The 26,092-nt window shown below is 43.6% G+C and overlaps 1 protein-coding gene across 1 annotated transcript in view; it reads left to right on the top strand.

The window, feature by feature from the left end:
- Positions 1-11,166: 11,166 nt before the first annotated feature.
- The window catches only part of MAN1A1 (mannosidase alpha class 1A member 1), a 147,161-nt gene continuing 132,235 nt past the window's right edge, over positions 11,167-26,092 (top strand). The window contains exon 1 of the mRNA XM_064508926.1: positions 11,167-11,948. Within this exon, the coding sequence (XP_064364996.1) occupies positions 11,361-11,948 (588 nt within the window). The 5' untranslated portion in view covers positions 11,167-11,360. The remainder of the gene's footprint in view (positions 11,949-26,092) is intronic.

Here is a 26,092-nt window from a genome sequence, read left to right as displayed (position 1 = left end):
GGACAGTAGAGTAACACATTTTAGGATAATGCATTAAACAAAAGCAATTGATTCAGATATCCCTGGTTTTTTACATATACATTTACATATTCATCATATTATTTACTTCACTGCATTAACCATTCATTAGCCACTTCACCGACTAGCACGGTAGCAACCCTGCTGCCCTGATGGTTTAACCTCCAAGCCATGTTTATAAACAGAGACAGTCATAGGGAACAGCACTACTCCTATATGAAATTTTTCGGTCAAGGCTTCTTGAGCAGATGCCTGGCACTCCATTACACAGATTATTTCCACATCACAGTAAGTAACCCAATTGATTAAAATAGGACAGAATTAGGTCATATCAAACAGCAATAATGGCAATAAAACTGGCCCTAAATAAGACCTCAATCATGATTTGGAAAAGTTTATATCATTTCCAATTCGTCACACGCATATGCTTGACTTTCAGTTGCTTCAGTACAGGCCACGTGATGAACTGGGGAGCATGGGTCATCCAGTTATACTCACACTGCTCTGTTGGTCTCCAGGGCTGCAGCTGCCCAGTCTCATTACATTGCCCGGACCACATTTATGACCACTCACTGTGTCTTAGCCATGGAGGGCAACAGGAGAGTTTCCTCGCTAGAAAGCTGTGGAGCAACCTCAGGCATAGTGGGCCTTTATAGACTGGCCACCCAGCTGCACCAACACAGGGAGGATTTTCCTAATCCTAGTTCCCACGATACACACAAACACCCCAGCTTTCTCCAAGAAAGACTGTCAATAGTTGTTAGGCTTGCAATGACAGCAAGAGAGGGAGTCTGCTTCACTCCCACAAGACAAACAGAAAGCTGCCCGGATGAACTGTCCTAACTGCATTATGTGTACTTTCCCCGATCACTGTGCACTGTTTTTGTCGACATCTAGATGATCACAGGGCAGTGAGGCCAAGAAATGCTGGTGTGTGGTGGGAGGTAGGACTAGCTGTTTCAAGGCCTCCTTCCTGCCTATGGCTGGTGCAAGAGACAATTATAAAGAAATCTTCTCCTGGACAATAAAATGGGTTTTAACTCTAGCTGGCAATAAATATCTTCTGAAAATGTCTTATCTCCAGATACAATGCCTCAGGGATGGACTTTTGTTCCCAGATGTCTGCTTTCTCTTCATTATTTTTCCTTCCATATACATACAGCCCCAAGAACTGCACTCCACCTTCATACTTCCAGTGGCCCATATTCTATACGGTACATATGGTACATACTCCACGGACTAATAGTCCATATTTGTGCTGTCAGTCTTGAATGACTCTGGGCCCAGAGAGCAGCTGGAATAATGATCCTTGCAGGACATGCCAATGGGGGCAGCTCCAGCTTGGCCGAGGGCAATGTCTACTTCTGTGGAGGCTACACGAGGATGGGAGGGTATCAGCAGCTTGGCCTATCAGCATGACTGGATATTGGGGTGCACTGCCTCTGAGGCTATAGGCAATCTGTAGCCTGCAAGTCTGACACTAGCCCACGTCCCTTAATCTCCCACTTTAGTTAGGAGGTGCTGATGGGCAATGGCTTAAATGAGGCTGTGGCTGTTCCATGGGACCACAGGATGGCACAAACATGCCAGTGAGCGCTAAGGCCTTGCCAGAGGTGCAGAAAGACCTTTGTGGTACTGGTGTCGTCCCCAGGGTGTCTTCTGGAGGTATCCCTAGAGCCCACAGTAGGACTGCAGAGAGGATGAGTCAGCATAAGATTTCACCAGTGCAGCAACCCATCTGAGGGACCTAACGAACCTGCATAGCCTTGGTCAGAATATTCAGAGTTCTTTGGAGTTTTGCAAATACTCTGATACAACTTCAGCAAATAGGGTGTTACTTTTTAGTGGTGTTGTATAAAAGGTTTTCTGCTAAAATTCTGAGGCAAGCATTTGACTATCAATCTTTCTGCCCACCTGAGTTCCACATTAGCAAATCACCACTAAAAAAATGAAACAGGAGTAAAAAGGGAGGTTTAAGAAGGCAGAAAATCTGTCTTTAAAGAGAGATGGTAAGGTCGCAGTAAGAGACAGCATGACACCAAACCTCTTCTGATAAAGTCCTTTCAAGACAGCTCCGTCTGGTTTTTCAAAAGCAGTATGTTCCAGCTCTCACAGAAGGCATCGGATAGGTCGTGTCAGCCTGAATCACTACAGAAACACGATTTTTCCCTACCTGCTAGGTAGGATGGATTTATTCTTTATTCTACTCCACCTAGAGAGAAGGATAAATAACTTGTAGGTGCTTAAATGCTATGTGGTAAACTTTGTTGTCTATCAGGAAATACACATTACAGAAAAATTTAAAAAAATCCTAATTTTAAAGATCTGTGCCACAGCAGTCTGCAAATCGATGCTTTCCTACCATAGATCAAACACTAAGCTGTGTGCCTCTTCACTAACTTTTGGTGTAAAAAAAGTGGAACTACAAGGTAAAACCTAGATTTAATGGGTGATTTTAGGAGTATGATGACCTTATTCAGATGCCTTATTTTGCTCTGCTTGGAATTTGTCCTCTGAGTTCATGTACATATGTTAACAATTAACCTGTTTTGCCATGTCTCATCTGTTGATTCAAATACATAAGTAGAGAGACATGCCAAATTGTTTTTATTTGAGCAAAACAGTTGATGCCAATGATGAATCAAAAAATAATTTTGATAATAAGGAACAGAATATGATTTTTCACAGTGTAGCCAGTTATTGGTTAATCTTAGAAAATGTTACATATTATCTTGTACAGTAGATATATTATCTAAATATGTTAATGTTCAACCACTGTCAGAAAGACCAAATATTCACTTTCCAGGTTGACAGTTACCCTGTAGGTTTATTCATAAAGACAATGGCAGGTTCCCATCCTACTGACAGAGAAGTTAAAGGAAACAGTATAAAATAGAAATAGAAAAGTATGCAAAAAGGCAAGAAGCTATGCAAAGGGAGAACCTTCTTCCATGTGTATCCCAGTTCACAGTTTTGATTTAGATATAGATATTCACCCTCTCTCCAGAAAATCCTCATATGCAGTCCCTCTTTAGCCCTTCAAATACCCTACATACATCAAGACCTCCATGCTACAGATATCAGTCCAAAAGGGAAAAGCCCATTCTCCAGTCTTCATCAGTTTCTTTGAGCCATGAGGGCTTTTCTAAGAAACATTTCCTTCTGATTATCTTCAATTATCTTCCCTTTTCAGCCTTGGATATTTTCCTGAGTCTCACCTTAAACAGAAATACACCTGCTCTGATGCTACTTCCTGCTAATTCACTGTTGGCATTCTCAAGTCTGTCTACGATCCCATGCTGCCTGGTGTTTTGGGGGGTACATAAAGCATCCAAGATGCCTCAAAGTCAGGAAAGCAACACATACTGCAAGCTCAGGGCTGTGACAACAGACCGGATCAAGAGATGACACCAAGGCAATGCAGCTGTCAATAAAGCAGAAGGCTCAGGAACCGTTGGATGTATGTGCAGGAGAAAGGAGACCTGTGTTTGATGAAGACAGACAGAAAAATGAAACAAACCAGAAGTGATCTAGAAGGGATTGTCAGTGGTGTGCTGCAAGTCCTTGGATTAGTAACTGAGCACTGTAAACTAAGAGAAGAATTTAATTTCTAAGGAAAACAAAGCAAAATTTTGCACCCAAAGCAGCATTTCATCTAAGGATATCAAAGCAAATTCCATACCTTAGGTCTCACTGTGAAATAGGTTAGCCATTATTATATAGCTGAGGAAAATAAGGCTCACCATCATACAGACAAATAATGTGAAAGCCATTCTTCTTATCTAGGTTTTCAGTAAGATCCTGGTTTAGCACAACAGCAAGAGCAAAGGTCAGATTAGCTGCGATTTTCTTCTGCATCATTTAGTCCAAGCAGTGAATCAAACAAGGGAGTTCCAGTAGAATAAAAAATCGGTTTTGAGCTGAGGCTGAAAGTCCTGGGTTTCATTTAGAAAAGACAAATAATTCACAGCTGCATAAGGCCTGAGCAGAAGCACACGTACACACACCAGCTAAGAGCCACTGCTCTGTGAATGTTTGTACCAAGTAACACTCATGCAGTGAATCAGGTGGTAGCTGGGCACATCTGACCCATAATCACTGCATGTCAAAGTAGGTCAGATCACAAGTGGCATAGACAGGAAAGTAATAATAACAATAAAAAAAAAACCTCTCAATCATCAGAAGACATTTATAGTTTGGGGTATGGAAATATGTCAAGCACTGATAGAACCAGCCTTAACAATTCTGAACAACAGTGTATGAAGAGGAAACATGCAGTGATCTTAATTAGAAGCACTGGAAAAAGCTGCATCACTTTTCCCATATGACAGAGCTAGTAAGCAGTGCAATATTTTCAGTAGGTAATATTAAGTGAGTAAATAAATAAATGTATAATCTCTACTTCTCATAACCCCCAAAGCCATTTAAGACTTACAGAAGGGGAAAGTGGCTTTTAAAGAAGACTCAAAAATAAAGTCAGACTAATGCCTCAGTCAATCAGTGTACAGTCAGTAAGCCTCATCTGTACTTGTCCTACTAAAATGTGCTGTTGAGCAGAATTAACTCATCTAGTTAGGGAAATAGCCATTGGGAAGAAAGAAGCACAAGGACACCATTTCAAATAATAACTGAGGGCTATTTACATAATCCACATGCATCACGCATGGTCGGGGTAATAAAAGCTCAGGAATATTTTTGGCTTTATGTTTTATGAAATAGCCAAGGACCCATTAAATATGAAATTAAAATCTTGTGCAAACCAATCACTTCTAATATAAAGGAATGAATGAATAATTCTCAGCATCCTCTGTTTTTAAGATCTTCTTCTGATTCTTTCCATCATCTATAATAGTATACTTTTCTCCCTTTACAGTAAGTCAAAGTAATTCGGTTATATAAGTTCTCTTCAGCAGGTTAGCAATCTCCACCCCGAAGAATAATTACCACTTTTTCCTCGGGCTATTTACTAAAATAGTCAGCTCTAGTTTGCAACCAAGAGGTCCAGATAGTCCCATCAAATGGTTGCCAAATATAGTGGTCACATGTCTATAAAACCAGCTCCAATGCCCATGTCTCATTCTCCACCAACACTTCTCCCCTCTTGGGTGGCTCTGGTTCAGGAAAATGATGCTACTTTGGAGAAGAAATTATGTCTGTTTCCCAAGTGCCCTCTCACAAGTTTTTTTTTTCATTCCTTGTCTTGATTTAATCTTGGTAAACTCCAACTTTATACCTGTGGATGTGATATACAAACTTCATGATAGCCAGGAAAGGGTGGCTGGGAGAAGACAGGCATTACAAACAGTTGCAGTGGCAGCTTAAGATATTTTAGTTCTATTGCAGATAATTAAGACTAAATGAAAAGTACATTGTTTTCAATCATTCACAATCCACTGAGCTTTTTCCCTTAACTATATCCTATTTTTCGGCCTTCTACATTTACTGAGGATTCTACATGTAGAAATGGGAGAATGGAAGTAAAGGAACATAAAAATCTTTATGTAATACTAGTCTCCTAAATTCTGACGGGCAAGCGGACTGAGGTCTCAAAACATCTTTGTCCTTAATTCATATAAGAGAATTTCCATGAGGTGCCTATCTGAGTCTTAAATGCTGAAATGCCATAAAAAACTAACTTCCCATTTCCCAGATCGGTAGCTAAAATTCCTTTAAAGGACATGAACAGTGGAGAGATGTTCCAGAAAGATGGAGATACACAGGTATCAAATATCTTTGTATACCTGTGAAAGGGGACAGAAAAGCCTGTAACTCTTTTCCTTTCCTTTATTTTCATACCACTCCCCTGCACATGACACACCGTGGCTTTGTTTGCTTGCCCTGACAGAGTGCAGAGTCTATAACACAAGTAATTAAACAAACAAACAAACAAAAAAGATGAAAAGCAAGCAGTAACTCAAGTGTGATGGTATCAAAGATGCTACCTGGAGTGTGCTAGCTTCCTGGTAGTACTGTACACTAACCTGCAAGTGGTCAGAGTTCAAATCCTGGACTCACATGTGTTGTAATTAGCTGAATGTTGAAGAAAAGGGTTTGTCTCTCTCATGTTTTTCTAGCAAAAAAAGTCAAGTACCTTTTTGTGGCAGAATGTCTTACAGGTTGTGTCCTGCAACATCCACAATCTGGGGGAAGAGATAAGGGGTAGAGCCCCTGTAAAGGGATGCTTAGCTGGACAGTTTTGGTGAATCCTCCTGAGAGGCAGTGAAACATTTACAGAGCTGCCCTCATTTGGAGAAAACTCCCTCAAGGGGGAATGGAAAGAGCTAGGAAGGGTAACTCCAAAGATACTGGGAGGAAAAAGAACTGTAATAGCATTAATGGGCCATGCCAGAAAAGGGTCAAAGGAGTGGAGTAAAAAGTTTTGCAAGCTTACAGCTTCATACTCCCGCTACATTTCTACAGTATTTATAAAGTTTGGATGTTAGCCACATTCATCTCATACGTTCAATTAGAGGAAATCTTTGGGAAAGCCTGCCACAGAATTTTTTTTTTCCTTCTGCTTTTCGTTCTCAAAGCAGGAGGCCAAACTTCAACACTCATCCCATAAGGATGGGGCTAAACTGCTGTCTCTGCAGCTCTGAGGTTAGTGCCAAAGATCCTTCGGGAGTGGAGTGTCCTCACTTCAGGACTTTGGAGTTACCCTCCCTCGTGGAAAACTTATCTCCTCTCCACCCTCCGAGTCCTGCACTCCTTTCTGCATTGTAGCATATCTTCAAAAGGAATGGTGGGAAACACACTTGTTGTCTAGGATACTCTACTGCAAGACAAAAGAGGTGAATTTGAACCCTCCAGACTCTGAAAGGTTTTGAACAACTTCCTGAGCAAGTGTTATAACCACAAGACTGCTAAGCAAATGGCCGGTATTTCTTTCTTCTGAGATCTTAAAGGGAAGCATGAGAGAATCCTTGTACTCCTAGGACTAAAGATCAAGTGATGTTTTTGTGGCTGTGAATCACACTTTCCTCACACATTGAACTCAGAACGGCAGCCAAGTGCCAAAATCTGAGAGACAGAGAGCATTTCGTACACATCTGGTCTTGCATGGCCCAAGCCTCCTTTGAAACTGCATGCTGGGTGTTACGAAACCTGCTTGTGAGCCCTGTGAAGCCCATGTCTGCGTCATGCTACTCACTCCATAAAGAAACGGACATCTAACTTGGGTTTGAGAATTACATTCCCAAAGGCAAGGTCATTAAAAGCATCTCTGAACATGTGGACATAAGTATTATGCTTTAAATGAAGGTGTTAATTAATTTTTAAAAGCTGTCTTAACCAGACCTGATACTGTAAACCCCTTGTAAGGGAGTGGTGCTATTACAAACTCCTCACCTAAAAGGGATCAATATCTCTGCCTCAGCTAAATGTGATTAAAAAATGGGCCAGCCGTTAATACCTTCTATATATGTTATACGTATCTTTTAAAACTTGCAGTCTAATTAATTTTCTATCACAAGGCAAGATCTAAGGCTAGCAACACTCTGAATTAGGTTTATCTGGTTAAAAAAAATTACAGTAAAAGAGACACCAGAGGTATTTTTTCCAGGCCTTTCAGTCAATATGCAGCCAATTTGCCCATTTATAGAAAAGTGCCTTCTCCCTTCATTGTTCAAATTTCTCTCTCACCACCTCTCACACTGCACTTCTACCTTTCTATAAACGTCCAACTTGTGCGTGACAGCTGGAAAATGACTCCAGATCCTGCTACCAAACCCGCAGAGCAGGCATTTGCCTCTGCAGAAGGGAGGCAGACCTACAGCACAGCATTTTCTTGGCATAACCAGACTGGATAGGGCCCAGCCTCACCCAGCAGAACAAAACACTTGCCTGAAGACTTCGGTTTTTTCCCCATTTAGCTGACGTCATCCAGGAAATAATGGATAGCTCAATTAGAAAAAGAAAAAACCCTTGTAAGCCTGCTCAGTGTTTCCTCTAGGTGGATATGCTAACAAAGCTATACCAAAGAGGCTCTTCTCCTGCAAGCCTTGGGTGCAGGCAGCTAGGCTTTTCACTGCCATCCTTAGGAGACTATTGCAAACACTAGGCTTAATTTATTCACAGTTTATTCTGATTATTTGACACTATTTAAGTACCTACCAATGTGGGTTAACTTTATAGGTGCTTCGCCTGCTTGACACAGCCAGCAGAAACTCTGAGGATGCACTACCCTCAGTTCCACTACCTATTTTACACATTTTTCTTCAACTACTCCCTATATTTTAATGTTCTTTGGAATATTTTGTATGGTTCTGTATTTCGACTAAAGTAAATTGTCGAAGAAAAAACAAGGGACTTGTATGGTGATGTTGGTTTGAGGCTTTTTTTTCTTTTTAGCCTCCACTGGCCCAATCTTGTGAACAATTATGTGTGTGAGTAACTTTGCATGCAGGAATAGTCCTGCTGAATAGTTCCCGCCTGACGCTGCCGGTAACTGTTTGTAGCATTAGGTGTTAACAATAGGAAAACTCTGCATACAAAATTTAGGGATCTGTTCAAAGGAGGAGTCTCCCTTCAGGGCCTAAAGTATTGTTGTCCTTGAAGTGATCATCTCCCCACACAGGCTAGATTATTTTAACAATTTCTATCTTTGCACAGAACACACTTGATGTTGCTTCCCACACACTCAGGAAATAAGCAGGGTGTCCCAAAGATAGCGATGAGGGCGGCAGTGAAACCGCACGGATTTACATTTAACCCCTAGCACTCACCACTGGACACCAAAAAAAGCAACAGGCAGGTGAGTCTGAGCACCTGTGTTTAGGAAGATGAGACACAGGAGCAGAGCCCTATGCGATGGTATTTTCAACTATTATATCAGTTCATGCAGCGCAATAGAAATATGGCAGCCTGTGGAATTACTTCAAAACACTGAAGAAAGGCACTAATTCCAGCAATAAATTCTACCCCCAAATATTATCACATAAGTAGTGATGAGTTTTGAGGGCAATCTGTGAAAAATATTATACTACCACATGTGCAGTCATTGAAACAGAACAGGCTCACTGAAGCTGAGAGTGGTATTTCACCATTTAGGAAACTTTATTGTTAGTCCACCGTCTTTCAAAAGCTAAACTGCATATTTGCTATCTTAAAATGTTCCTTTAAAGAAAAAAAAACCCAGATTTTTATCTCCTTTTCCAAGCAGTCTGAATTCTTCAATCCTAACCAGTTTTATCTTGGCACAGCTATCAGGCTACATTACACACTTCCGGGAAATGCATGTCAATACCACAGCGTGCATTGTTCAGTTCATATCTAAAAGTGGGGAAATGCCATTCAGGAAAAAAAAAAAGGATTTAAAAGAAAAACAGAGTAAACATTAATGGAAATAGTGATTTTGCTGGATGCAGAATTGGGCCCCTGATCCTTCAATTTTGGTTATAATCCTGAAATTTTACACAAGCATTTGCTGATATACTTAAGGGAGTTTTGCAGGACTCAGTCCAACATTTGTATGTAACCGTCTCTCCTAAACCTGTTTTTAATGAATCCATTACATATTCTAACTTCTAAAGAATGGGATTTAGAAAAGCACTGGGCAGCAGCCTTGCTTTATTCCTATTAAGTCAATGGTAAAACTCCCCCTAATTCCACTGGGAGCAGAATTAGGCCCATGCCAAGCCCATTTTTAAAATTGAATCTTTACAGCTTTATGCAACGCTTTCTCCCTGTCCTTAGTAACGCACAGACTTCCCCCTACCATACTTTTTTTTCTTGAAAAATAAAGTAAAGCAAATACCCAAACAAACCAACCTCAGCATCATAACTTCTGGAAACAACCCATCTCATTGTTTTCTTTCTGATTTTGTGGTTCACCTCCTGGAGGAAACATTAAAATAAGTTTACTGCTCCTCAACGGTGTCAAAGTCTAGATAAGCGCCAGATAAGTTCCAAAAAGATTTCGAGATAAACCTCTGGCTGTTGGCCGGATTCCCTTTCCCAGTTAAAGCAACCCAAGATTTTACTGTGGCTCTGTTTCCCTGCTCATTACATCTCCCCTGTTCATTCTATCATTCTGTAACAGGAGCAAAATAATAAATTTGTACCTTAATGTTGTTTGAAAATTTAGCGCTCGCGCAAATCTTGGGGAGCTTGGATGCAGGGATTTGATCAGCTGACGAATACCACGTTTCTTTGTGCCAACGTGTTCTTTTTTTCATTTGCATCAGCATAGATAAAAAGCCAAATTTTCACACTCGTCTAGATACAGTTCCCCTACCTCCTATCAAAAAGACATGCCTTTTTACCAGCAGGGAGAGAAAGCGAAAAACCTTTTTCTCACAAAAAATACAGCTCCTTCTAGAATAGCGCGCGTAGGGAATTACACCCAGCCCTGCTCTGCTGCCTGACCCTGCTCACCTGGGTAGGTGTGGTGCTGCTGCCTCCCCCTGCGCTGCCCCTAGGTGTACATGAGTGTGTTTGACCATGTGTGTGTACACCTGTGTGCATGTGCGTGTATGCACAGGCATGCGTGTATATGTGCGTACATGGGTGCATTCATGTGCGTGCATGTGTCTCCATGTGGGTTTGCACATGTGTGAGTGTGCATCTGTATGGGGGGGTGCCGATGTGTGTGCATGTGCAAAGACAGATCTGTGCGGGGGCTTATTTATGTGTGTATGTGTGCACGTGCATGTGTGCACCTGAACATCTGTGTGTGGGCGTGTGCATGCCTGTGCATGTGCTCACCTGAGGATCTGTGTGTGAACATGTGTGTGTGCACGTGCGGGTGTGCGTGCACATCTGCATGGAGGCATGTGCGTGTGTGCGTGTGCACAGCCGTGCGGAGAAATGTGCGTGTGCGTGTGTGTGCGTGCGCACAGGGGTGTGGGGGCATCCACATGCGTGTGCGCCTGGGCATGCACATCTGCTGGGAGCGTGTCCGCGCCCGCACACACATCTGGGCGCGAGGCGTGCGCGCGCACGTGCGCGTCTGCGCGGGCACGTGGGGGCCCGCGCGCCGCCCCCCGGCAGCACCTGGGCGGCCGAGCGGCCCCGCGCGCCGCCACGCGGAGGCGCCGCTCGCGGCCGCGCAGCCCCCACGCGCGGCGCGGCGCGACGCGACGCGGCCCCGCCCCCCTGCGCGGCCCCGCCCCCCGGCGGCGGCCCCGCCCCGCCCCGCGCCCCGCCCCCGGCCGCCCGGCAGTTCCGCGCGGGCGGAGCGGCGGCGCGGCAGCAGCATGGGCTGGAGCTGACAGCGCCCGCCCCGCACACGCCGAGCGGGCCAGCCCGGCCGCCGGGGAGCGAAAAGTTGTCGCGGGCGCCCGGGGAAACTTTGTGCCGCCCGGCGCGGTCCCTGCGCGGCGGCGGGTCGCGCTGCGCGGGCCATGCCCGCCGCCAGCCTGCTGCCGCTGTTCGGCAGCGCGGCGGGGCCGGGGTCGCTGGGCGGCCCCGGGGGCGGCGGCGCGGGCGGCGCGGGCAGGAAGGCGGCGGGCCCCGGCGCGTTCCGGCTGACGGAGAAGTTCGTGCTGCTGCTGGTGTTCAGCGCCTTCATCACCCTCTGCTTCGGGGCCATCTTCTTCCTGCCCGACTCCTCCAAGCTCCTCAGCGGCGTCTTCTTCCACTCGGCCGCCCTGCGCCCGCCGCCGCCGCCGCCCGGCGGGCAGCCCCGCGCCCCGCCGCAGCCCGGCGGCCCCGCGGGGTCGTCGGCGGCGGCGGCGGCGGGCAGCCTGGCGCGGATCCGCGCGGACCACGAGCGGGCTCTGCGGGAGGCCAAGGAGACGCTGCAGAAGCTGCCCGAGGAGATCCGCAGGGACATCCGCCAGGACAAGGAGAAACTTCTGCAGGACGCCCGCGGCAGGAAGGAGGCGGGCGCCGCGGGGCTGCCCCAGCGCCTCTTCCGCCAGCCCGCCGGCGCCGTGGGGCAGGAGCCCGTCGACCCCGCCGTCCGGCAGCGGAGGGACAAAATCAAAGAGGTGCGTGGCGGCGGCGGCGCCGCGGCGAGGGCGAGCCCGAGCCGAGCCCGGCGGGCGGCGCCGTGCAGCCCCGCCGGCGCCGCGCAGCCCCGCGCCCCGGCGGCGCTCGCCGCTGCTCCCCGGCTGCCGCGGGGCCGGGGGCGCCCCGTGCTGCGCGGGTTTTCCCACGCGCGGCGTGCGGGCGCTCGCGTGCCGCGGCGCTGCGCGGACGTCGCGGCGGTGCTGGGGTGCGAGAGCGCGGTCCGCGAGGGCCGCCTGAAGAGCGGCGTGGGCGGCGAGGCGCGCCCGGTTCGGGTTTTCGCGACAAACGCCCTCCGGGGGCCCCGTGTGCGTCCGTGCTGCGCGGCCGGCTCCGAGGCCATTTGCAAGTCCCCCGGTGCAGAAACCCCCCACACTCCGTGTAGGTGAAGCCTGTCGGGAGCGGGTAGGCTTCTGCTGACAGCAGAAGAGTTTGGCTGGTGCATAGTTGAACTTCCTGCTGTTACTGGCCGCTTTATTTATCAAACTGACGATTGCAGCTGGTTGTGGGGATTAGGGTTTGTGAATTAAGAACTAGCGCATGTTTCCTGTTCTGTGGTGATGGAAGTGAGACGGGGATGAGGCTGTAACTTCTGTGTATTTCTGCGTTTGCAAAACATCGTTAGCCTTGTTTGGACTGATTTATTTTTATTGCATGTTTCTACTGAGCAGCATGAAAAGCGAGCACTGGCATCGCCCAAATGTCAGATAATAAGCTCTCACAAATCTCGAGTTGTGGTCTGGACTCTGGAGTCCTCTCACCAGTTTAACTACGTTAGCAAATTATGCAGCAGTTGTTGGCAATGAATGCCAATGCAAAGGTATTTTGAGGGGAGAAACTCTCAAGTGTGCATGTTACAGACCACATATTAAAAGTGTGCAGAAACAATTTTCTCCCTTGTTTGTAGCCACACGCAGCCTCCCTGAGGTATATAGAACAATTAAAAGTACCAATAAACTGTTTTTCCAGTGCTCTTGAGTTGCCATGCTAGAAGTACTTGGAACTGGCATAGCGAGGCTCCAGACCTGATGTGCTAAATTCACTAGTGTAAAAGAGCTGGTGCTTTCCTATGGAGGAATGCTTAGATGCAACAAGTAAATAAGCTGGAGGAAGAAGGTAAAACCTCAGTATACCACTGCTTCTGCTGGTCTAGCACTGTGCCTCCTAGTCCAGTTATGTCTTTTAATATATGTAGATACATGTGTATGTGTGCATATATTTGTATGTTTGTGTATGTCTGCGCACTTACCTATATACATACCCTGGGACCTCTTCATTTTTTTTCTCACTTTCTATCTGATCACTCTTCTTTCTCCCCTACTTCACCCTAGAAGCCACTGACAGTACAGCAACCCCCAAAACCAGATGCCTGGCAATGTAAGCATAGGAAATGACAAAAAGCCTGTACTTAGTTTTCAGATCTTTATTTTCTTCATGTCTCAGTATGCTTCCCTCGATATTATTTCTGTTGCTTCTGGGAGTTTCCTTTCCTCTTCAGTCAGCATCTGAACTTAACATACCGTTTACTTCATCGCTCTTGATTGATTTTTTTCTTTTCTGAAGGATGAGCCTTGCTCTCTCTTTTTTTTCCCCCCGATGTTAAAACAGTGTTTCCTATTCTGCTTAAATTGTTATTTTCTTAGCTGCTTATTGTTTCATATATTGCCATTTTTGTTGCCATTTTCCCTGTCTTCCCAATTCTTTGTCCACTTTTTTTTATGTTGTAACTTTACTGGCAAACTAATTCTAATCTGCAGTGTTTTTAGAAAGAGTTTTAAATTGTAACTTTTGCAAATACGAACTTTGTACTAAACTGTACATGTGGGCAAACTGGGGAAACTGCCAGTTCAAGTTCCTTTCCCTGTGCCTTGTATTTGCATGCTGGTGGTGCAAACTTCAAGAATCTTTGTGCTTGCATAGTCTCTTGAGCCTGGAATTTGAGTCCGAATTGCATAATGTATGTTGTATAACTAGGACTCAAATTTTGAATCTGTTCCTGTGGGTACTTTTGACAGAGGGGAGCAGACTACTTTAAAGGAAAAGAATGCCAAGGAGTAAGGTTGTTCTGCCCTGCGTTCCTGTCCTCAAAGACCTCCATGTCATCAACGTGTTGGTGTAAAGCAGAGGGGAGGAGAGTGCTTAGAGAGGTTTTGTTCATATACCATTATAAATTGTAAGTTGAATTGTTTAGAAGTCTAGCCAGTGCTAACTAATATGGTTTGTGATTGATGATATGGATTGTGATTTTATGGCATTTCTTGACTAAATTTTGTTATAAAACTTTTACCTATTTTTTCTATGGCATACGTTTTGTAAAAAATGTGAAACTTTATAAATTTCCCCTTAAAAAGAAACTTTAACTTTATTTAGTATCGAGACCAATATAGTATCACAAATGACTAGAAAAATAAGAAAGTTGCTAAAAGTTTTTAACAAGCGGGTGAAGTGGGACACAGAAACATGCAGCAGTGGAGATTGCATTGCTGGCACCGCTTACCACTCTGTAAGACAATGCCATTGTTCTGAGTGCGTGTGTAGTAACTGTTCTGCAGCCGTGTACCTCCATGTCTACCAGTGTCCTCTTATGATGGATCAGGGGTGTAGACCAGAGGCTAGATACTAATGCATGCTGTATTTCTCTTCAGATGATGAATTGCCTGCAGACGTTGAAAGGAGATCTGGCAGTACTGCCTGCAATGAAGTTTGCCCAATACTTCCTGTTATAAAACTGCTGTCAGTTGCTTGTGACTCTGCTAATTTTTTTTTTACTGGCTGACCTGGTGTTGCCTGTACTGACTGTCTTCCTCAGGCCAAATGTTTCAGGAGGGTTTCAACAAAGTCATACCACTGTTTTCAAGTATATCAGTGAAGAGTTGTATTTTGTTAGTCCTTGAGCTCTTCAGGCAGGTTCAGCAATGCTCTGACATCTCCATGCCTTGGAGCAGGGTCTGGGTACCTGGAACATCTCATGCTGGTCTCTGTTTTTGTGTCTTACCTGGAGCCCTAGACCTGAATGAGGAGGCTGTGGTTGATGTTCCCCTTCTGTCACTCACTGTCACTGACTAGATAAACTAGAGGGCCCTTCCTTCAAGCAAGTGCTTCCCATGGTATCTGTTTCCTGTCTGTAAAAAGGGGGAATGGAAGGAAATGGAGACTGAAAAAATTTTGGTATGTGTGAGTGGAACAGCCTCTGCCATTGTCCAGCTGCAGTGACATCAGAAATAACACCAGGGATGACTTGCAAGTGCATAGATAGTATGGAAAAGGTGGCAGCTTGATGTGAACTAAAGCAGTGATTAGCGGAGGACAGAGATAGTGGGGACAGGCTAGGGAAGCAGGAGATGCGCTGTTTCAGTTAGGGAAATCTGACTTTGAATCTTTTCCAAGTCCAATTCCCCTCTCTTGAGAAGGGTGGGGGGAAGTGATTGAATTATTTAGGTGTTAGAAAAATAACAGAAACTGAACTGTTTCATTTCAGAGAAAAGGACTTGAAAAGGACGAATGAGCTAGCTCAGGTACTGGAAGCAATATAATCACATTAGTGCAGCACTCTGCTCAGGCTAATTAATCCTGCTGAACAGCAAGCTATTGGTGTTGGTGGCGCACCATACTAATGCAGCTGTGCTGCTCTTGAACCAGATAGCTAGCATGGATACTCTATGCGTTATTGCATGGTGCTGTTCAGACACGTCCTAAGGATAAAAGCATCCTTGGAAAACTGGAATCCAACGGCTTAAGTTATATGACCATGCTCTCTGTTTCTTCCACTGCTCCAATCACTTCCACACCTCTCAACCACTGCAGTCAACTAGAGAGTTCCTGGAGGGGAGAATTTTATTCACTAGTTCTACTGTCATTCCTGAGCATCAGACCTTTGAGCTGGACAGCGCAGCAGTCATGAGGCAGCAAAACAGATTCAGCAGCTGCAAGTTACCTCATGCTGTCTTTAAAGCAAGAACCCAAATGAGGTTGCATTAGTAGCATGAATTCCGGAACTTCCTACCTGCTTGTTTTGTTTGTTTAGTTTCAACATTACTACTTTTCTGTGGTGGCAGTTTAATTGGAAATCATTGGATTAAGCCAGAAGTCTTAGTAATACTGCAGGGAAGTTCAGAAATACCTGAAGGGCAAAAAAAACCCCAGAATGCTTATGAGCATGGAAATAAAATATAATCAGAGATCTAATGTGCACTTGACCTAGCAGCACTTGGGTGTGATTGGAACTCCCTGATAATGTGGAGGAGTGATGGTAAAATTGCATGTGGTGGCTCACCACTGAAAGAGGGCAGTTGGCCTCACGTTGCTTCCTGCACACTCCTGCTACTTGCTGTCCTGCTGGCCGATATGCTGGTGCTGCTGGGCTGGGGGGTCTTATGGACAGTGGGGGTGTGAGAAACAAGACTTTTTGCTTTGCTTTGATTTCCCTGGAGCTGTCTGTAAAGCTGTCACAATTCACTAAAACAGCAGAAAAATAACAGAGCAAAAAAAGTTGGCTTGTTCCTTACAAAGTTGGCGAGTCGGAGTGGTTAATGGAAGCATCCGCTCAGTGCTTGTTCTGGCTGTAGTGGGGGAGCAGTGCTGTATGGAGGAAACAGGTAGAAAGAGAAAGAGGAATAAACTCCTTCCTTTCAGGAGGAAAGCAGGAACTTGTTTAAGGAGCTGATCTGGCCTACCTTTGCCCTTAAATTTGAATCTCCACAATGTGACATTTTCAGAGCGAAGGTTCAATCTACTGCACTGACCTTCTGCAGCAGGTGAGAGTGCTGCACTTCAGAGGGCTGTTGCTTCCCAACTCCTATTTCTACTCTATTCCCAACAGAGAATAGGAAAAAAAAATACAGTAGCAGTAATTACTGAAGCCCTAGCCCCTTTTCTGTAATTCACGGTGCTTTTTTTGGGAGGAAGATTGTGGGGCCACTATAGGAGGGGAAGGGGAAGAATTAAGAGTGCTGTGCACCTATTGAGTGGTTCCCAGTTTCAAATGCAGAAAGATGCATTCCCTGATGGTATATTTCTTTAAGAATAAGATGTGGGTAAAGGAGGTAGCATAATGAGTTAGCAAGGTAGTGATTCCCGGCAATATGTTGATGATGCAATCCAATTATTTATTTATTTTTAAGTTTTCTCAATGTACTTTCTGACCTTAATGTTGACATCTTGTAGCTGTCATCCAGTTTCCTCAAAGGAGTTTAAAATGAAGTTTAAATGAATCTTGGCTCCCCCCCCAACTCTTTTTTCACTTATCTATTATCTTCAGTGTTTTCTTATCTGCTAGTTGAGTTTCAGGGTTTTACAGTGCCTTCCTTCCTGAAAAGCATTGTTGATGTACTTCTATTCTTTTTTTTAAATAATTTTATAAAGAAGACTAAGGAGGTGAGTTAGTGCCTAAATATAGGGTATCCAAAATGGCACATAACTTCAGCATATAAGACACCTATTAAGGCAGTCCTCAGGGGGCTTGTGGACATTCTCCCAGGCTTTGCTGGAAGATCTGTGCTCTTGTGAAGTGGCAGCTGGAGGTGGGGTAGGATATCTTACAGCATCTAAAATGTCACAAAATGATATGTTAAATTGCTTGCTTAGGGATAATGACAGGGAAAGATGAAGAGAAGCTTCATCTAAGTAACTGAGACTATGATGCACTGACTCTGTTATGCAGATCTCTTGGCTCTGGCACTTGCCAGACCCTCTGCAGAGCCAGTTCAACTCACCAGCCCAATAGAAAGCTGCCCACCCGCACTGGTGTTGGGTTTGCTATCCAGCGAGGTTGGGAGCCAGCCTGGCTCTATGGGGTACAAATGGAGCAGTTGACCCCGCTAGGCTGGTGCATTTGGAAGCAGGTGCAAAGTGGAGGCTGTGGTGGAGAGTGGGGCTGGGGCATCTTTTGCCATGAGACATGAGAGTGCCTCAATGATGGGATGATTAGCTATAGCAGCGGTGAAGAGCCTTTGCCAAGTCAGTGTCCCATCCGCTTCCTGGTGCCTTCTTTTCTGGGAGCCCCTTGTTTCAGGTGAGTTGCTTGGGCTGCCTGCCATGTTCTCCCCATTTTTTGAGGACCTGGCAGCCTCAATCAAATGTCTTGAAGTTTCTGTCAGGTAGGCAAAATGCCTGTCTCACTTGAACGTTCGTCATGAGATGGATGAATATCTCGGCCTGTGACAGTGTGCACACTTGACGGGAACAAGAAACTTTGGCACTTGGGTGAGTTCCCATGGCTAGTTCATGTTGTCAGCATTTACCAGCCCTCTGTGAGCTGATTAAAAGGAATGTTTCATTTTCTTATGCAATGGAATATGTTCAGGCTTGGTCTACGTTCTTAATGGGTAAATTTACCAAAACTAACTGAATGTCATGTACAACTGGATCCTCTAGAACTGTGAGGAAAATGGAAAGGCTTTAAATGTTCACTGGAAAACATCTGGCTTTCAAAAAAAAAAATCAAGCACATGATTTATTCTTTAACTGAAAACTGTGCACGTTTTAGGTAGAGGCAAAACCTAAGTTCCAGACACACAAGACTCTGTTGGTGAAAATTAAATAAGGTGATGAAAAGGAGTGAGGTAGAGCTTAAAATGGAACGTCTCCTGTATTTTGGCACAAGCTAGATTCTCATGGTGGTAATCTTGTATTTAATATTTATGTAGCAGCCTATGGCAGCCAGTTAGCTTAGAGAAATGGAGTAATTGGTAATGTTGGTGAATACAACTACTTAAGGCTGTAGTTCTATGCTTCAGGCAAACTGAAGCAGAAAAATTCCACCTGTTTATTAAAATGTACTATTAAGGCTGAAAAATGTGTCTCATTCAGAGGAAAAATGCTAGTGTAGTAGACAGGCAGGCTTCAGTAGCTTTTTCACGTGTAAATGAAGGCACAGAATTATGAAAGCAAATTGTGGACGGAAAGGAGACAGTACTTCTTACGGAAGATAATTAACTTCTTTATGCTACCACATGTATGACTGTTGGACAGATATGCTTTCCCTGAAAGCTCTCTGAAGTATACTGCTATTAGAATTCTCGAGCACGTTCGCTTTCTGGAATTTTAGTCTGTGGAGCCAGCATTGATGTAAATTTTTGTGGTTTTCATCTTTAAATAGAATACCGTAACATGCAAGTTTTTTGTTTACACATTAAGTAATATACGTCTTCCTAACTTACTTGGCAGAACAACGTTCTAATACTTGGAGAAGGTGGCTTTCATTTGGTGTTTGTTGCTGTCAACCAATGCAGCACTTCTCTGGCAATAAACTGTAGTCTAAGGTGGTATAATGATGATAAAATATTCTGGTACTGTGTGTTTCTGGTAACAAACTGTACTATTAACATACGTTTTAGACATTCAGTTTTGAGGAATTTTGTGGTCTATTTCTAAGTTATTTCTAGAACTGCCATTGTAAGCTTGCAGAAAGTAATTCTATAGGTGGGCCTATGAATTAAACAACATGGGCAATGTACCAGTTACTCAATATACTGGATCCTTTTTTTGTGCATGTGAATACTTTCTTTATCCAAAAAGTGAGGTTTTTAAAGTATCTGATATAAAGAAATGTGTGCATACTTGTAAGAAGTCTCTAGCTTCCTCTTTTTCCATGACTTTTTATAACCAGGCCTGCAGATCTCTCATGAAAACATAACTGGTGAGTAATAAAGCACATGTTTACCTGAAACAGATTAAATGAAACCCTTTTGCAGAACTGTGTTACAACACTTACTGTTGTAACAGAGCACTTGGCAGCCTTTCCTGTAACATTCAGAAGACTTTACCTTTGTCAGCAAGTTGTATTTTTCTAGGGGTGAGAGGGGTCTAGTGACTTGTGCGAGATCACACAGTGCATCAGTGGCAGGGTTAAGAACAGGCCTTGATTACCTGGCTCCAGTTAAATTGTCCTCCGCTAAGCCAAGGGCTGTTGCTATGTGCTGCGTAAAGGCTGTCTTCATGCTTATCCGCTGCAGATCTCTTGCTTGGGCATGTCGGCTTGCTGGGGTCAGCCTAAAGCTGGGTTTTGGAGTGTGATTCAAGACCACACATGGGCAGCTGTGGTCTGCTGCTGCTGAACTGCTGTTAATGACCACGTTCATTACAGGGACAGACTGAGCCTGAGACTCCTTGATTCTGTGTTTAGGCCACCAGCTTAAGCATTTTAAACAATACTCGAAATGAAATGCTCTAGTCCAGTGCTGCTTTGAAGGAAGGTGAGTGGGATAGTAAAACTCCAGCCTTGCCTTTCTTGCATCTTGAAATATGCACTTTGAACTCAGTTGTAACCAAAGAAATGCTTCTATGAAATAACATGACAGCCTGCTATAATTCTCCTCGGTAAGCTGATTGGATTTTATAGCTAGTGTTTATGAAGATACAGGTATTGCTCATTCTGATGCCTCTAATTTTAAAAGCTTTTCAAACAGATTGGATGAGCACATAACCTGCTGTTACATTCTTAAAACTGTTAAACATTCACAGCCCTTGTGGGAGCATTGAGATATGCAGTCTCTTACGCAAAGGTAGCTACAAGTGTAAAATCTACTTTCATTTGTCCTCCCACTCTCTTGGAAACTGTATGTACCTTGGCTTTTATATTGTTTAAGAAATAAAGCAAGTGGATGGAAGTCTGACTTCTAAGAAACTAGGCCCTTTGTTTAAATACAGAGCTCTAATAAGGTAAGAAAAGACATGAAAATCAGAAGAGACAGAGAAGGCAATATTGAGTGAAGGGCCAAAAAGATGCTGTACAAGGAATGAGCTAATGATTTAGGAACATCTGGCTATTAAAAGACTTCCTGTGTGCTTTTCAAAAATTCTCTCAGAAGAATCAACTCTTTTCTCTGATGCTGGATAGAAGCAGAAGTTGCAATTTCTATGTAAAAACATGCTTTCTTGAAGTTCTCATGTGACAGTATGTATTGTTTGCATTTACATTAGAGGCAGTATTATGCTTCCTCCATAAGATTAAAGTAGAAAGGAAAAAGAAGCAAGGAGCAATATCTGATACTTTTTCTCCAGAAATTTACATCATCTAACTTGTGTAGGGGTGATCTTATTGCTTGGCAACATGAAACCTCTTTTTCAATGATTTATTCAAAGTCAGAGTGTGCTTTTAAAACATTCTAATAAAATTGCATTAAACCAGTATGGCTTGCTTCTTTAATTAGCATTCAGACCACTGTGAGGTGCCTTTTTATTTTTTTATGTATTTATTTTTAATATATCTGCATATTTTCCCTTTGCTTAGCTCCCTGCATAATAAACATCTTTTGTTCAGGGACTGCTTTTTTCTAAGGAAATAGGAAGTAGCTTGTGCAAAAGAATATCAAGATTAAAAAAAAAATTGCTTTGGAAGAGTAGTGCTTAGGGAGATAGCAGTTTTACTATTCACTGATATGCACACACAGATGCAAACCCAGTCTTTAACTCCACTGTCAGTTTTCTCACTGCCTTGAGTACTGACATCTGTTGGTGCACTGAATAGTGATAGTCAGAATAAAGCTTTGCCCATACTGCTGTCTGTAGGGAAATCTGCTGCTTGGTACCGTGGTTATAGTTCTCCACCCATCTATGATTCTGAGAACTGCACTCCAAATTTTGTCCTGGACCTAGATAGTAATATTAGATTCTTTAAACTAGACCTTAAAGAAGAGAAATAGATATTAATAACTTGGAGTGACTGATATCCTCCCTCCCCCCGTCATGTAACAGAAAACCTAATTATCACTTAGAGAGCAGGAGAGTTATAACCACGATGTATTTAAAAAGTCATAACACTTCAAAGCTGTATGCTGCTTGCTTTGTTCTGATGAGATTGTCTGAAGAACCACTGTGGAAAAAACTGTGCTGTGTAATGCCAAACTGCAAGTTGAGTGATATTTTTATGTCCTACTCCGTAGTGCTCTAGAGCAAGCATGGCACTGAACCAGAACTGAATCTTCAAAAAAATGTTTATGACCTTGCCAAGGGCTAAGGTGACATCACAGATCAAAAAGGGCCTTTCAAAAAGCAGCCTTTCTGAAGAAAAGCCCTTAAGCCTCTTAGGCAGTTTCTTTAAAGGTTCACTGTATTTGCGTGCGCATGTAGGGGTGTGTGCATGTGTAGGGATGTGTTTGTGTGTATATATATATACAGAGAGAGAAAGATGTATTTGTATCTCTCTATATGAAAATGTTTTACATTAAAGCCAAATACTTTGTGCATTTGGTAAAGGATGAATTCTCGTCTGTCCCCAAGGATGTAGTTTGCTGGGTGCAAGCTCTGATCTGAATAAGCACCCTGAATAAAATCAAAGGCATTGACTTTACAAACAGTCATCTAAATTGAAAAGGTAAGCTGCAAGCAAAATCCAGAGCACTGGGATGGAGCAAAGAAATTCTTGGATTTCAGCAGTTAGCAGTTTTGAACAGATTATTTTGTTATACAAATCTAAACCTTGAAAAAGTAGATGCTCTGCAAAAAAGTTTTCAGACTTCTTGGAAACACAGTTTTATTATGCAGCCTGATCATCTCAAAACATTACAGGGGCATGGCTGGTCTGCATTTATGTATGCTGGAGTTTTGTTTGTTCTTTCCCACAAGCTTCTGCTTACCATATAATTTTGTTATTGAGAGAGAGAGAGCAATTCAGACTCACTTAATTATTTTGCTAGCCTATATAGACGGAAAGCAATCTTTTTCAGTCGTCGTGAAGATCCCATATATAACATTGGATTATGATAGTCAGGATGGTTACTGACTGAAAAAGTAGTTTCATTGCCTTACTTAGATCCTGCTTCTTATGAAGAAAGATGTTCTAAATTTAACTTTTTTTATTGTGAAATGCACTAGTTTTATGAAGTGTAGGGGTTCATGTTTCAAACTCTTCCCATTTCTGTAGAGACCAAATTTTATTTTTTACACTTACAGCTTTTTATTTTGATAATGATATAATTTCTAAAAAGGAGTTTCTTGATTGTTCAACCCTGTACTGAGATTGCCATTTTTTTCCATGTGGAGGGCAGATATTACTCAGAATAGCAGTTACTCTGGAATACATCACAAGTATACAGAGATATATTAATAACATCATGTAATGTCATCATTTAAGAAAATCATAAAGATTTACATTGGAAGGGACCTCTGGAGGCATGTGGTCAATCTCTTGCTCAGAGCAGTACTGATTTCAAAAACAAATCAGGTTGCTCAGAGCATTGTGCAATCAAGCCTGGAATATCTCCAAGGATGGAGATTCTGCAGCCTCTCTGTACAAAGCTATTCCTGTCTCTCAAGACCCTTACTGTGTTGTTTATTATTATTACCATACCTAGTTTGAATTTCTCTTGCTGCAGCTTGTGACCATTGCTGCTTCTTTCACCATGCACCACTGAGGGGAGCTTGACTCCCTTTTCTCTGTACACAACCATTAGGTAGGTAAGACAGCAATTAGATTCCCCCTGCCCTCCCCATTAGTCTTCTCTAGTCTGAGCAAATCCAGCTCCTTCAGCCTTTTCTCATACATCATATATCCCTTCCCTCCCCCCCCCCCCCCCAATCTCTCTATGTTGTTGTACTAGGGAGCCCAAAACTGAGAACAGCATCCATTTGAGGCCTCAGGAATGTCAAGGAGGTGGTGTTCATCACTACCCTTGACAAGCAGGCACACCTGCTAACTTGCTAACACTATATAGCTAGCCTTCATCATTGCAAGGGTGTCTTGCTGACTTGTGTTCAACCAGTTGTCCACCAGGACACCTAGCTGCAAAGCTGCTTTCTAGACAGTAGGTTCTCGGTGTGTACTGTTGCAATGGGTTATTCCACACCAAGTATAAGATTTTGCCTTTGCTGAACTTCATGAGGCTTGTCAGCCCACTCATCCAGCTTGCTGAGGCCCTCTGAGCAGGAGCCCTGATCTCCAGCTTCTCAGTTGCTGTCCCATTTTGGCATTATCCCCAAACTTGGTGTGATGTCTTCTGTTGTCCAGATCAACCGAAGAGGAATGTGACTCGTAACTGGCTGCTAGTTTACTTTGACTGATTTACTATAGCTTTTTGAGCTTGGCAGTCCAGCCAGTTTTTCAGTGACCCTGTTGATCACCCACTTAGTCCATGCCTCTCTGCTTTGGCTGCAGTAGTGCTAAGGGGGGCTGCGTCAAAAGCCATGCTAAAGTCAAGGTAAACAGTATCTGCTGCTCTTTCCTCATCCACAGAGACAATTGCTTCATCATAAAAAGTAATTGGGTTGGTTGAGCACAGTTTGCCTTTGGGAATCGTGCTTGCCGTTTGCAAAGATGTTTTTGTTCTTCATGTCCCTGGAAATACTTTCAAGGAGGATTTGCTCCACATTCTTTCCAGGGGTTCGGATAAAGCTGACCAGCCTGTAGTTCCCTGGAGGGCTAGCGCCTCTCTCAGCAGGCTCTGCTGCTCGGCCTCAACAGCATGCCTTGCTGGTAGACCAAAGAAAAAAGATTGAGCTCGACCCTTTTCATGTATTTTGTCATGACCGCATTTCATGCAGTTTGCCCAAATTGTTCAGCAGCAGGTCCCTGTTTTCTTAGGTCTTCCTTCTGATGCTGAGGTACCTGTAGAGGCCCTTCTGATCCCACGGTGTTTCCAGCTGAGCATCCCCTCACCTGGGCAGTGCTTCTACCTCTGCCTACTCTCCTGCACCCTTCCCTCAGGGGTTTGGGCTCATTCTTGTCCAGGCAAGCTGGCCTCCTGCCATGGGCTTGTCCCACGCGTGGGGGTGGACCCTGCTTGTCCCTGAAGGCCAATCAATTCTCCTGAGCACCTTTGCACTTAAGGACAGTCTCCCATGGGATCCTGTGGTCAGGTCCCTGGACAAACTGAGTTTGCTCACCTGAAGCGCGGGGTCTGTTACTTGCCTTCCTCACTTCCTCCAGGATCTTAAACTCTCCTGTCTAGCATTTAAATGGGTTGATTTATTACAGCTTGTGGTTTAGACAGTCCTTGTTTGTAAACTAATTGTTCCGAAGTAAGCTTTTATTATGGGAAGTGGGGCAGTGGAGGAGAATGGCTTGTGGCCTTTTTTGACTCCTTTATATCCATACTACATTTCTCAGTTTCACTTGGTAGGCATAGTAGGTAGTTGGATGTTAGCGCTGGTATTTTGAATTTCTTTTAAAAATGAGAAAATGTTTACTGGACAAAAAGATATAGTTAATATATGGAATTCTGAGACTGCTTACTTCATCTGTAAGCATTTAAAATTATCACGTAATTATAACTAGCTTACAAACCTGTTTTTTTAATAAACTTGCACCTATCGTGTGACTTGTTATGGGAACAGTGACCACTCATAATTTTTATTTGGCATGTAAAGGATAAGTATGAAAAAGCAGCTGTAAAGCCTACATGAGTACTAACTCTGGGAACCAAGTAAGTTTGAGGAACGGGCCTCTGAGTTTTAGAAAGAAGTCAAGCTTGCTTTAACTTCTGTGTAGAAATGTTTTCCTAAATTATCTAGGATGGACTGTATGGAAGTTCATTTCATCCAGAAAATAAGTTACTTTGAGTTTGTTTGGCATTTGAAAGCTTGACCAGTGGCTCTGCCCATGCTATTATGTTTTTGATCTGCGACTTGAGGTAAAAGTCCAGCATTCTGCTTTCATATATACAGCAGGTCCTGTATGGTAAGCTATGGGACATCTGGGTCTCTTTAGGTGAACATTCTGGTCTGTATCTGCTGGGCATTGAAAGAAAAACTTTATGGCTGTGTTTTTTGGGTTTTTTTGCTAAAGTCTTGAGCACGAGAACCTAGAAGGACACAACTACTAATAAGTAGTCTTGAACGCATAATAGTACACTAAGATGTTTAACATAGTTGTTTTAGAGTGCCTTTATAATAGCCTGCTGATGGGCTAATTACCTGTTACCAAGTTCTGTGATGGGGGGGGGGAAGACACTGTGTGTGTATGGGGGAGATGTCTTCCCTTTTGTTTGAACACACTATTTTCCAGGTGCCTATTTTACTCTTGATTTGCTATAGGGAGCCTTTTCCACTTCAGATTCATGCCACCATTTGAAAAAGGCATGTTTTTTTTTCCTGAGGAAGGAACAAGACCAGCAGCTGATGCCAGGACAAGTCCTAAAAAGAGCTTTAAAAACCCTCTGGGTTTGTGTGACCAGTGCAGTGCAAACAGATG

Source organism: Dromaius novaehollandiae, chromosome 3 (assembly GCF_036370855.1).
Source record: "Dromaius novaehollandiae isolate bDroNov1 chromosome 3, bDroNov1.hap1, whole genome shotgun sequence".
In the NCBI taxonomy this organism is placed as follows: Eukaryota; Metazoa; Chordata; class Aves; order Casuariiformes; family Dromaiidae; genus Dromaius; species Dromaius novaehollandiae.
The sequence above is the reverse complement of the archived record's forward strand: the minus strand, read 5'-3'. Positions and strand labels throughout refer to the sequence as shown.